General features: G+C 41.6%; 1 protein-coding gene across 1 annotated transcript in view; it reads right to left on the bottom strand.

The window, feature by feature from the left end:
- Positions 1–13,208, bottom strand: part of COL4A6 (collagen type IV alpha 6 chain) — a 41,355-nt gene that overhangs the window by 17,851 nt on the left and 10,296 nt on the right. Inside the window, exons 9-19 of the mRNA XM_080624703.1 lie at positions 12,500–12,553; positions 11,037–11,096; positions 10,244–10,288; positions 9,272–9,325; positions 8,535–8,604; positions 7,496–7,606; positions 6,558–6,707; positions 4,904–5,008; positions 3,855–4,015; positions 2,949–3,128; positions 2,196–2,379 (exon numbers count right to left, since the gene is read on the bottom strand). Coding sequence (XP_080480829.1) covers positions 2,196–2,379; positions 2,949–3,128; positions 3,855–4,015; positions 4,904–5,008; positions 6,558–6,707; positions 7,496–7,606; positions 8,535–8,604; positions 9,272–9,325; positions 10,244–10,288; positions 11,037–11,096; positions 12,500–12,553 — 1,174 coding nt within the window. The remainder of the gene's footprint in view (positions 1–2,195; positions 2,380–2,948; positions 3,129–3,854; positions 4,016–4,903; positions 5,009–6,557; positions 6,708–7,495; positions 7,607–8,534; positions 8,605–9,271; positions 9,326–10,243; positions 10,289–11,036; positions 11,097–12,499; positions 12,554–13,208) is intronic.

Raw genomic sequence — 13,208 nt, forward strand, 5'->3', positions numbered from 1 at the left:
TGTGCTTTGCAAAATGATGTAAGCAAGGCTTAGTTTAAAATTACATAGGGAAAACAGTGTTGCCCAGCTACTGAACACCCTATCACAGTTTACACAATACTATCCCAATATCAAGGAAATGAAACAATTACAAAAAAATCCTGTCAGACATAAAAGCAAAATATGGGCAATTTCAACATTTTTAAGCAATCTCATAAGACCAGGTAAAATTAGTCTAGGTTTTTTACAAAATACTGAGTTAGACCATCCCAAAACAAGGCTATTTCACCCTGGTTTAACGCACGTAGCATGAACTCAAGCAAAATTCCTCAGTGGTATCTTTGACGTGGTAACTTCAGTAGGTCACAGCCTCTTTTTAAGTGTTTTTCCTCATTTTCATGATAAGGCCTTTCAGTCTGAGCAGTATAAGAAATGATGATTTCTTCCACCCACACACATTTCTTTAATATTAGATGAAACTTACTACATCAAAGGGTCTTTTAATGTATGCAAATTATTTCATAGTAGAACGATGCATTCACAAGTTTTCTTACACATTTCTATGGAGGTGCAAACTGAACTGGCTAATGACTTATTCACACTTTCCCACATACTTCGACTATAGATACTCTCCTAACAAAGGACCATTCAGTGTTAGCAAAGCTTTGATGTAGCATTCATAATAAGCTGGCTTCTGATGTGCTTCTCAGAATATCTAGAGCTCACATCGTGCATAGAGCATTTTACTTTTATTTATCTTACAATGCAATTTTAATTTAAGTGGATTTTGTAGGAGGCAATTTACCAAAGATGTAAGCATTCACAGCTATGAATTAGTAAAGCCTTTAGCATTTAGCATGTGACCTGAGTTGGAAAAAAACCTTATGCAGACTGTTCCAGGGGAACATTAACACTGGCTGTCTCCTCACCCCATCCTAATAACAACCCAACATGGCACTGATGTGAGGTAACACGCCACCCCACATGTCTGTGCAACCTTCCCAGTGCTATTCTGGCCTCACTCTCTGGGCTTAAATTCCCTCCACCAACTCCTCATACTGCCATGGTCTTACTGCCAAGGTTTCTGAATTCAGAACATCAGTTTATCAGCCCAGAAACCAATGCAATAATATTATGCTTGCAAATATATTATTGATTCTGCGTTACTGATACCAAGAGAATTAAAAATCTAGAAGCCAAAGTATACATAGAATGGAAAATACACTGAAAACCAGCAGCAGCAAAGACAAAAATTATGTTTATCTTGAATTACATTTAAATGGCTGACATGGAATCAAGACATTACGTCTTGCTCTCTGTAGTAATTTTGTTAGGAAAACATTTCCCATTAATGTTTAGACATTTGATTTTGTAAATCAAATGTAAATCACTTTGAGAATGAAAACGAAACATTATCAAACCTACATTTACTTATCACTTGTCATTATGGTATGTTTAAGGTACATAGAATGACACACCAACTGAGCAAGCTGTGGTGCCTCAGGAGGCAATCAGCTTCAGTCATAACTGAACTCCCTCCACCCAGACTTACCCTGGCAATGTTTTATTCCCCAATGCCTGTTCATACATACAATGTACTACAGTTTAAAAAAATCTGGAGCTCTTCTTAATTCAGTAATAGTTCTGAACTGAATAGTCCTGAACTGAAGGCCTTGGGTGACATGGTTTAGTGTGGGGTGTCCCTGCCCATGGCAGGGGGGTTGGAACTGGATGATCTTAAGGTCCTTTCCAACCCTAACTATTCCACGGTTCTATGATTCTATGAATAGTACTATAGTAATAGTTCTGAACACTGCTTCCGAAGTCTCAGACACCAGTGAGTCAATAGTTGTACCTGGACAATGAAGTAGGGTGTGCTTTTTAAAAAGCTCATTTTATCAGCCCTCCTAACTGCCGTTGGTGCTAAATGGTGCTCCAGCAGTAGGCAGCGGGTAGCTCCATCCAACACTGAGTATTTGAGTACTATTTCAGTATTTGTTGCTTATTATCTGTGTCCTCCTGAGCATGACAACTTGAGAAAGCTGTGACTTTTGTGTGAGGTCTGGGGAGCTCACAAACCAGTTTCAATTAATTTAAAGAGAAATCTTTAACACCATCTTCTGGCCTGGGTACAAGCACAGCAGTCAGCTGAGTGCCATCTGACTCGTAGCAGCTTTGCACCTCTCCAAATTAAGAGCAGACCCAGCAACACCTACCTGGAGGGCCTGGAAGACCTGCTTGTCCTGGAAGCCCATCCACCCCTGGGTCACCTGGCGGCCCACGGAGTCCACTGGCACCTGGATACCCAACACCAGAAGAACCAATTTCTCCACGATGCCCCTTGGAGCCTGGTAATCCTGGCAGTCCTTTTTCACCTGGGAAACCTAGCCCACCATCACCCTGTGCACAGCAAAGACAATGACAGCCGAAAGTCAGAGATGTAAAAGGATACACACAGCTATCATTTTAACAGATGCACTAGAGTTTAGTTGGTTCTGTGCAAGGTTCAGATGGGCCTGGGAAGGTACATGGAAACCACTGTACATTATCCATCATTATTTCAAAATGCAGGAAAACTCAGTGACTATTAAATACAATATTTTATGTTGGTTTTGCCAAATATTACATATTTTGAAACACATTTAGTTTCTTTTTAACAAGAAAGATTGTTATGATTTTTGTATTCCAAGATTTGACTCATAAAAAATAAATGAAACTGTAAGTGTAATTGGGACACAACATAAACCAGCACTAGGGTCTACTCCAGTACTGGAAGTTTATCTTTTGAATGGGCAGCCAAAGGCATAATGAATGCCAATTATTAATCCTGACCAAGACAAATCTGCACACAGGGACTGTGAGCTTTTTATGTATTTGGAGACTTACCATAGGGCTAATCAGGCCTTTTCTATTGTCTCTGATCCTCACTTGAATTCTGAAGCACTGCTGCTAAATCAATGTGAACTTACTGGAGGGCCTGGTGGGCCTGGCAAGCCTGGAAGTCCATCCCTGCCAGGCGTTCCTGGGATGCCTGAAGGTCCTCTGGGTGCTGTTGCACCACGGTCCCCACGCGCACCTCTGCCTGTTGCATAGGTCGAGTCCCCTTTTTCTCCCTTAAAGCCTGGAAGACCTTGCTGACCAGCTGAAGCCTACAGATCAAAAGATAAAGCAACAGGAATATGAACGTGCAGAGAAAGTACTGAATCTTCTTTCCCATAACTTGGTGTGCTGCATTTACTGATGCTGATAAGGATACTCCAAAGACAAAAGACTGGTACCTTTATGGACTGTGATTTTCAAAGTAAACACCACCCGTGAGCAATGTTCAGCACTTTAGAAAATCCTGTTTGTTATGGGCGCTGTTTCATAAAACCACAGCTCAACTCTCACTGACACATTTAGCATACAGCAGTTGAGAAGGAGACTGCATCTAGGGCACAGTTTTTACAGCTATGAGCAACGATGTGGAAAGATCCCACCACTTGATTTTTCAAGGTCTTCTCTCCAGGCAGTTGTATATCTGCTTCCCCAGCCAGCCCTTATTTAGGAAGACCCTGGGTCTAATCCATGTATGTCTATTAGCCAAGAAGCCCTGAGGTGAATAATGTTACTGTTTTTCTCTTGACTGCTTAATACACAGTTCTCAGAACTTAAGAACAGCTTTTTCTCCCATTTTTTATAGGTGAGAATTTCTCTACTTTCAGTTTCTTTTCACAGATCAGTTCTGGTTTCCCCTTTTCCTTTTTTAAAGATCCAAACAAGAAATTATGCTAAAAACTGTGTTCTGCTTTAACTACAATCAACACCTGCAATTGCGCATGGGTACTTTTTCTTCTCTAATTCACTGCCAACAATATAAACTCTTCCTGCCTTACCGGAGGGCCTCGCAGTCCTGGTGCACCCACAGTGCCTGGGTCTCCACCAATGCCTTTAGCCCCTGGCAAACCAGGGCTTCCTGATGGACCTGGTGGACCTGAGATGCCTTTGAGACCAGTTCTTGTAACTCCTCCATCACAAGCACAATCACCTGCCTCTCCTGGAAAATACAGTGAACACCCCAAATTCAGTTGCATTTGAATAAAACCCCTTTTCAGTTGCAAGAGCTCCAAAAGCAGTATTTCATTCAATTAGGACAAAGCCATTCTCATACGATTTGATTTTGTGCCTACTCTGCTCAGGTGATGGGGCAGGCTAATGGAGCCCAGGTTTTGTCCAGGTTAATTTCTATGCAATGCACATCATCAAATCAACATGTGTAGCATCAACTTCAGCACTTTTTGACCTCTTCCCAAAGGTTTAGACTCTCCTACACAGATGGTTTTAGGAGAGTTTTAAGACAGAAGTCTTGTATGTTTTTAAAAAGGTTATTATGTTAAAGAAAGCAAATCCAGACTCCCACTCACAGCAGGTTACAATGACCTTCATCTGGACGTATTTGTATTTCCCTGAATTCTAACTGGATCCAAACAATCACACAGCACAGTGCTATCTGCATCATCATGGCTTTTGCCACTGGTTCTGTCACACAATGGGACCCAAAGTCTCATCATTTTTAGCACAGGGGAGAATAAAATTAAGTTTCTCTGTCATTTCCAGCCTATATAGCAAAAAGCACTGAACAAGATTTTATTTCCAAGTCTCATTGTGTCTTATGGCTTTAAAGTATAATTTATCTAGCTAATTTCCTGGGTATGAGATGTTTATCTGCTATTTGCCTGAGCAGAGTAGGAAGTAGGAAATAGGATTTTGCTGGGAGTGCTGAGCACAACTCTAAAGGCTGTTGGCTCCTTAAATCCATCTTGGCCTCCTGTGATTTGTCATAGAGACACTTCCACCTCATCCCTTAGGATATCAGCCACATGTAAATACCTTTCTGAGGCCCAATGACTGTTAAAAGGCTCTTTCCAAAACAAGAGTCAATCACCTTTATACCCCTTTGGACCCAAAGCTCCTGGTAGCCCTCTTTGTCCAGGCTCCCCTGGGGCCCCAGTCCTTCCATCCAGGATCGTGTCAGGGGGGAATGAAGGGCCTACATGTAGAAATAAGGCAAGCAAAAGCCATGAGAAGGCTGGATTTCCAGCTCATTCATTACTCACAATGTCAGTTATGCAAGTAACAGAAATGGCACCAGATCAAACTGCAACTGTGGAAGTTAGCTGGAACCTGGTTGGTATCACAAGCTGCAGTCCTTTGCCCTATGTTTGCTTATAGTGTCTCATGCAGAAAAGCAAAAACTCTCAAAATGCGGATGCAAGTTTCACTCCTTTACTCCTCTTTCATTGCACTTTAAAGAATTAACAGTTGGCTGAAGAGCTAACCAAACTATGAACAGCTTGTATAAAGAAAAGCAAATGACTCAGTTCATGCGGATGTGCCTTTACAGCTCTGGGAGACAGTGACACTCATATGCATAGAAGCTGAAGGGACATACTGGTGATTGAGATGACTGGCTACTGTCCTTTTTGCTGGCACAGAAGCTATCACACATGAGCAATGTCTCTGCTGCTTCTGGCATGGCAGAGCCATCCCCAGGGCTACCTACCCTTTAAGCATTAAACATTAAGTTGCTGCAGCTCAGGAAAGAGACTAAATGGCAAAAGGTCAACTCACTTTGTAGCTGTAGCATTATTTTCTACATTTCTTTATATGCTCAATAGAATGAAACATGAGCTGACAGAAACAGCAGTGGAAAGTGATCTAACAATCTAAAACTACAGTGTGCGAAAACCCTTCCCCTCAGTGACAACAGTAAGACGGAGTGCTGACCAGCACCCATCTCATGTTCTATGAAACAAACTGCAACCATCAGCTAAAAACAGCTACAAGAGCTTTACAGACTCTGCAGAAAAACAAGCTGTATTTGACTAGCAAACAGTTATTGATAAGAGAGCATTTATTTCTTCTCCACAGAAAATCATTTCAGACCATGCTCATTGGCTCCATCACTGCAGCGTGCCCGGTTTTGAAAGGCTGGCTCTCAAAAATAGAACAGGTTGTTTCAACTCAGCTTATGCCAGACTGGTAAAACACAAGGTTTGTGTAAAATCAACCCTTTTAAGATAATACTCAGTTTCTGAGGAAAACAAATCCATGCATAATTAATCCAATCAGGGCATCCATACACATAAACACGTAAAAAATAAAAACACATTTCCTTAGGCCTGAAAACTATTTCTTCAGGCATCCTATCTGACTCCTGGTACCCAAATAACCTACTCACAAGACTAGATATATACCCTAGGTGCTCATAAGATCATGGTCTACTCTTTATCTAAGCCAGCAGGAGACTACTGCGGAACTTCAATGTCCTCTGTGTCATAAATTGTGCCTACACAACCTTGTGCCTTGGTCTCTCAGGAAACTCCCCCCCATACGATAATTAGCTGTATTTTCTTACCTCAGAGGGGTGGTTGCTGATACATATATATAAAGTTGTGAGTTACAGTCACAATGAGGTGTCAATCAAACATTTGAGATCTACAGATGAATAATCCTCACTGGCAAATAAATAACTTTATAAATGATTGTCTTGTTTCACTCTGAATCCAGTATGAAAATAGACGATAAAATACACATACGTGGTGACCCGGGCAATCCTGGTGCTCCCGGCAGACCTGGTAAACCACCTCTGCCAGGAGTGCCTGGTAATCCAATCGTTGCTCTTCCTGGTTCTCCCACTTCACCCTTCACACCTGGAATACCTGGAGACCCTCCAGGACCCATTCCATCTAGACAACAAGGACACAACAATCAGCTCCCCATCAGCAAACACATTCTAGCATTTAATGAATAACTGCTGTGCCCTGAACTGCACCCATGTTAGCACAGAACAATTTGTAACTGCACACAAAGGAAACCTCACTAATCAGAGGCACCAACTGGCTCCCTTGGTCACCAAAAAATCTTCACAGGGCTGCATTAAGGTCACACTGATCAGTCAGACAATGAACCATGTAAGACTGACTTTCATTAATCTTTGATTGTGATAATATCCTGAGTAGCGCCTAGTCTCTGGATCATTGCAGGCAAGGAGTTCACAGATGGCATTCAAGTGAAACAGGAACTTTCAAGTGAAATCTTTGATGGGGCAAATGGGTTCTACCTACAGCAGTTTTTTCTACCCAAATTGCAAATATGAAAAGTCATTAAAAATATATTTCAAAAACATTTGCTGTTATTTAAAATATAGGAAAGGTTCTGCCAATCAACTCATTTGAAACAGAAATCAAAGAATCAACCTCCTGTGTATGCTGCTATACCAAATATTCACACCTGAAGCCTTACTTGGGCTGTAATAATTGTGGGACTAATTCTGCTTCCATTCCACTTTGTTTCCCTGTGTATATCCCTGCCTGCTACGTCTCATACATTCACAGCAGTCTGCAAAACAGGCAGCTGAAGAAGCAGGGAGAGGCTTGCTCCAATACCTTCACCATCTCCAGGTCACTACCCAGAGTCTTCTCAGCAACAAACACACAAAACAGCCTGCTAAGGGCACTGTTAGCAGCTGCTTTACCTCTCTCCAAGCCTGGAAACCCTGGAGCTCCTGGAAGTCCTGGTAATCCACTGATCCCTTCATCTCCTGGAGGACCAGGTATTCCTGGGTTTCCAGGGTCACCCTGGGCACCTATTAGACAAATACAGAAAACAAGGAGGAAAATCTCATGAGAATTACTGCTGAAAGGCTGTTCGGTCAACTACTGATCTCATAGACAGCAAAGGCTGTAAAGCTGTTAGCAGCTGCCTGCTATCAACATTAACAACAATGGGAAAATTCCTTCTGACCTGTTAGAGGTTGTTTCAAACTTGACTGCAAGTGAAGGAGGGAGAATAGGAGAGATCATACTATTTGTCCCCTTATCTTTATAGCTTCAGAGGCTGTTCCCATCCAGGTCTCATTCAGCTGTGGTGTTATTCAAGCTCATTTTCTCAACAATATCCTTACCACATTGAATGACAAATAAAAGCAGAATGACATTCAGAGTACCCATTTCTACACTACACAAGGAACCCATTTTTCATTGATTGATGGCTTGGCTTCCCGAATGAAGATTTGGGAAGAGCTTTACCCACGCTTACTACAAGCGCGATGATGACTAAAAGGGCAATGTGGGATAGGCAAATCTGGATGGAAAAAGGGCTGCTTAGTCATTCAGGATGCTTCCGAACAAGACTGTCATCTCCTGAGTCAATCTTGAGTGACCAATGACACCTTATCACCTGTCATTTCATCCCTCACCTATCGCTACAGGGCTTTGCAAGTGTGCGTAAACCCACAGGTAGACACACAGCACTTCCCTGTGCTCTCACAGTCAGCCTCCTAGGCACTAAATTTTGTTCTGCCTTGAAACATATCATTCTGCAATGTGGGGATGAAATGTTTATTGTAAACTCTGAAGCTATAAACATGGGACAATGGTATCTGTATACCAACAACACAGAAATGAAAGGAGAAGTAAAAGGAATGAGTTAGACCCTTGGAAAAGTGGTAAGAGGGAAAGCTCGATCAGAAAAAGGGCTTTAGATGAGTTGCAAAACAAAATGGAAACATGTACCTGAAATGACTAAACCTTCCCTGTCAATAACAATAGGAGGGCCTGGGGGACCAGTGTCACCTAATTCACCCTGTAGAAGAAAACAGATTCACACCGCATTCAGATGGATGATGGAGGGGAAGACTGCTTGTCCAGAAACAGACTGTGTTATGGTAGCAATGTCTGTAGTCATTCACTGACTAACCATCACTCCTTGTCTTGGTGAAGAATATACTTTGTTCTGCTGTTAACCTGCTGTCCTGACTGACCTACTTCCTCTCAGATGAAACTGAGGACTGCTTCAGAGAAAGTGTTTGCTGCTATCCAGCTATCTGAAGGCATTCCTTCCTCTCACTATAACAGTACCAAATCCTCTTTGAAATAGCAAGTGCTAAATCTGTCCAAATCATTGATCATTGTCCAAACTGCCATCATATTTATAATATAAACACCAGGCAGTGTACACATTGTTGCTTCTTCCAGTAATACTCTTCTGCCCATAAACCTGTACTACTACTACTTCCATGTGCTCTGCACAAAAAAAGGCCTTCAGTGCTAGCATTTCACATGTATGCCAACCATACACAAATCTTGGTAGCAGATAAGAGTTTTTCACAACAAACTACCGTCCAACCATTTTCCGCTCAGTTTCCAGATGTCTGACTGCCCACACTGTGAGATACCCAGCAAATGTCTGCTACACATTGCCTATATATAGTACAGAAATTGAAATCTAGTATTTTCATGTGAGAAGCTACCTTCACGCCTTCAACTCCATCCAGTCCTGGATAGCCTGGAACGCCTGGATGACCCTGCAAAGTCACATAGGGGAACATTATTACACAGTGAGACAGTAAGACAGTAGCATTCATTAGCTGAGACATCTGCAGCACCTGGACTTGAATCACAAACCTAATTCATTGTCCTACCAAACATTTGCAGAAGGATTAAACAGAAAATTGACGGCATCAATTTCTCAGCACTCACAAAACATGGGATCTCCTTTAAGTCTCCTTGTGCTGCAAGGATGGTGAGAACTGGTGAGCAGGCATGGAGGTGTCCAAACCAGGACACCTTGGAGTTTTCACACAACTGTGGAAATGCTTGTGGAGTGAGGAGTCTAGAACATTATTTTCCTTGTCGCCCACACTTTCCCTTCCACAATATTCCCCTCCGATCAAAACCTTTAAAGTAACACAGGGAGATCCAGCTCTTTATTTCCTGGCAGCATTCTCAGGGACACCAAAATTCCCTGTCTGGATGCGTGACTAGAAATTACACAGAAGTGATCTACTGTTCTCTATTGGGTGACATACTCAACCTGGCCCAGTATGGACTGCATATCACACTGCCACTGCAGGCAAAATGGGATATTTCAAGAGCTCTGGAGCAGAGAACCTTAACTTTAGAGCTTGTCTGTGATTCAGAAGTCTCAGACAGCTGTAGGCCCCAATATAAGCTATACACAGTATTGTTGAGGAACCTGGATTATTCCAGGAGGGAATTACAATTTCCAGTTTGTGGATGTGGTCCTCTGGACATCTAGGGATAACTCAACAGTTAAAGGGATACAGAGTTTTACATGGACCTTCGACTTAGCTCTCACTAGTTTAATAAGGCAGATGTATTAGCCTGTCAGAGAACTTGAAGCCACTAGATAAGGAAGTCAGTAAATCTTAAGCACTTAGGTGGCTTCTTTAAGTACAGTAAAAAAATAAAAGAAATTTCACCTTTCTCCCTGGAATCCCATCGGATCCATCCAGTCCCAAAAAACCCTGGGAACAGCAAAAAAAGATTAACTTTCAGAAGCTCCATTTCAATCTGGTCTTATTGTATCAGGCTCCAAATATCTCAGCACCAAAGAACAAAAAGGGAAAACTTTCAAAAGGAGAAGCTACCACTGACTTTCCACACCTCCAAATATTAACAATCATAATTGAGAGAATTCAGCAGAATAACTGATACAAAAAGTCTTCTCTTCTTCAGCCATTGTCTTTCTAATCAGCAGTTCAAGGTAAGTAAGCCATGGAGTCTCAACCTTCTAGGAAGTCTGGTAGGTAGTTTGCAATTATAAAGCCATGAGAAACAATCAAGACTTTCTAACTTGACAATTTACTCCGCACATACAGAACAAAATGCCTTGGTCTTCCTGTTGTGTATAAGCTCATCTCTGCAGGGTCATGGTGCTTTGAAGATTCTATGACTGGCATGGGATTGAGCATGCTGTTAACTCCCAGTGACGGGTTAGACCAACAGCTATTGCCAGATTGCCTGTTTCTCACACATACAGCTGTGTTCTCTCATGACTGATCTGGTACTGGTTAAGAGCTCCCTAAAATCTCTGCAAGGCCTCTTTATTATCTTCATTTGGACCTCCTGGTTCTGTTGTTGTATCACCCCTACTACTATGGGATAGAGTCCTACGTCTGAGACTCCTACATGCTTTGGGAATGGTTCTGCTGATCAAAGGCCCATTTCATGTGTTGGAGAACAAGCATTTAAAGACTTTGCAAAATTACCTACCCTGCCACCTGGTAAGCCAGGCACACCTTTTTCTCCTTTTTCTCCAATACCTCCAAAGCCCTGAGGAAAAAAATCAGTGTTAAATCTGAGACATATTTGGAATTGAATAGCACAGCCCTACAACAAAATGAGCACAAACCCATCTATTAACAGAGAGAGAAGGAGAAAAGACTGTTTCTGCTGGGACTCTTTTGCACCAGAAAGAAAACCTGTATCAACCAAATCGGCAGTATGTGCAGTACATTATCTTCTTCATTCTCATGACTTCTATCCACTTAAACCATGGCAGATCTCTCAGTATCAAATGCGAGTAACCCCATGCTATAAACAGCAGTTTGCCACTGCTACTCTGTACTGTATTTTACATTTAGAAATTATTTCAAATCTCATTTCTTAACAGCAGCAGCTCAAGGGACTGCTCAGAGCACTCTTTTCCATTTCTAAAGCCTACAAATGACACAAAACAAGCATTTTCACACTCAACAACTGAAAGCGTTTGGTGCTTTTCCAAGTCAGCAAGAAGTATCAAACCCAGAGAGAGAACACTAGGATTTAATTTCAGGGAGAGTTACAGTAGTTAAGCAATTTTCAGGCTTCAATCTTGAAATATCTTATAGCTATGGTTAAATTCACACATATGTTCAACCCCACCAGCTAAAATGGGCCTCTTGTGATGCATAAAGCGAAACATGCAGATAATGGCACCTTTCCAGAAAGGCTAATAAACTGTGCTTCATGTACAGTTTTCTCTTGCACGTCCTACTAAGAACATCTGTACACTGAAGGAACTGGCAAACAATTTATCTTATTAGTCAGAAGTTCCACAAAATATTTATTCCCTAAACTGATCAAATAACCTGTGTTTACAAAAGGTTATAAGCTGGGAAATAACTCTCTGGAATCCAGGGATAAACTGTTGTTCTTGATTCATACAGAGAAGATGCTACACACTGCTAAGTTTACGAGCACTAATGTTAAACAGCCTATTTTAAAACTGGATATATATCTAGACAGAAAGACCTGCATGTTCTTCACAGCTTTACCGTAAAATAACAAGAATATGTTTAGACGTAATTAAAAGATTAATTTTTGTTTTAAATATGTCTAGCTCTGGGGGACATCAACAAACACTGCCATCAAGTGGCCATGTAAAGGGTACAGCTACTTGCAGGTCTCCTGCAAACTACAAATTACATGCACTTGAAATAACAGTTGCTTTGTAACGTCTGTAGTAGGACAACATTATCTTCTTTCGGTAGTAGGACATTATTTTCTTTGTATCTCCAGGACAGAAAACGATCAGATTGCAGTTACACTCTTCAAAAAGTCTTGTGGACTTTTTTATCAGGTTTTCAAAGTACTCTGGTTCCTAGAACTCCTGTAGAGACTTTGTGAGCTATTCACAGGGTGTTGTACCACCTAAATCACATTAGGCATGCATCAAAACTTCTCCTCTGTCTTACCGGGATGCCAGGCAATCCTTTCTCTCCAGGGAATCCTTGGGGGCCTGGCTCACCCTGACAAGGGGAAGAGGTAAACACAATAAATCACTGTGCTTTTCTCCAATCCCCCCATCATGCTCCTGACTCCTAAAGTAAGGCCTTGTAATTTGTTTGTTAGCAAGTATACTTGACTTGTGTCATCGTGTGCCAGATATAGCATCCCTCAGCACAGTGCTGGTGCATGGAACAAGTTCTCTGTTACTACATCTCATGGCTTTAGAGACCTCTACTTGGGAATTGCTCTACTGCCCTCCACTGCTGGAAGTCAAACTAGAGGCATATCATAGCGTCATCTAGGGAACTGGGACATAGATGATACTTGGTGAAAAACAGCAAAATAACACATGATAAGACAGCATAATGTCTTCACAGTCCTGCTTACAAATTCAAGAGTGAGCCAAAAGGAATGGCATTTGTTTGAGTATCACCTCACACTAATGTAACTCCACCAAGTAAGACAGTATCTGTCATGACTTATGCAGGGGTTTAGGCAAGCTCAGGCTGGGCTCCAAACCAGCCTGTATAGGTCCCACATTAATTCAGTATGCCTAAATTTCATGCATGTAAAGAATCTTTAACTCAAGATCTATACAGCTTCTATAAAAACACTGATGAGCTAAAAAAATGTATCTCTCTAAATGCCAGGATAACAAAGTAAAGGAGAGAAATC

Source organism: Psittacula echo (assembly GCF_963264785.1).
Source record: "Psittacula echo genome assembly, chromosome: 8".
NCBI lineage: Eukaryota > Metazoa > Chordata > Aves > Psittaciformes > Psittacidae > Psittacula > Psittacula echo.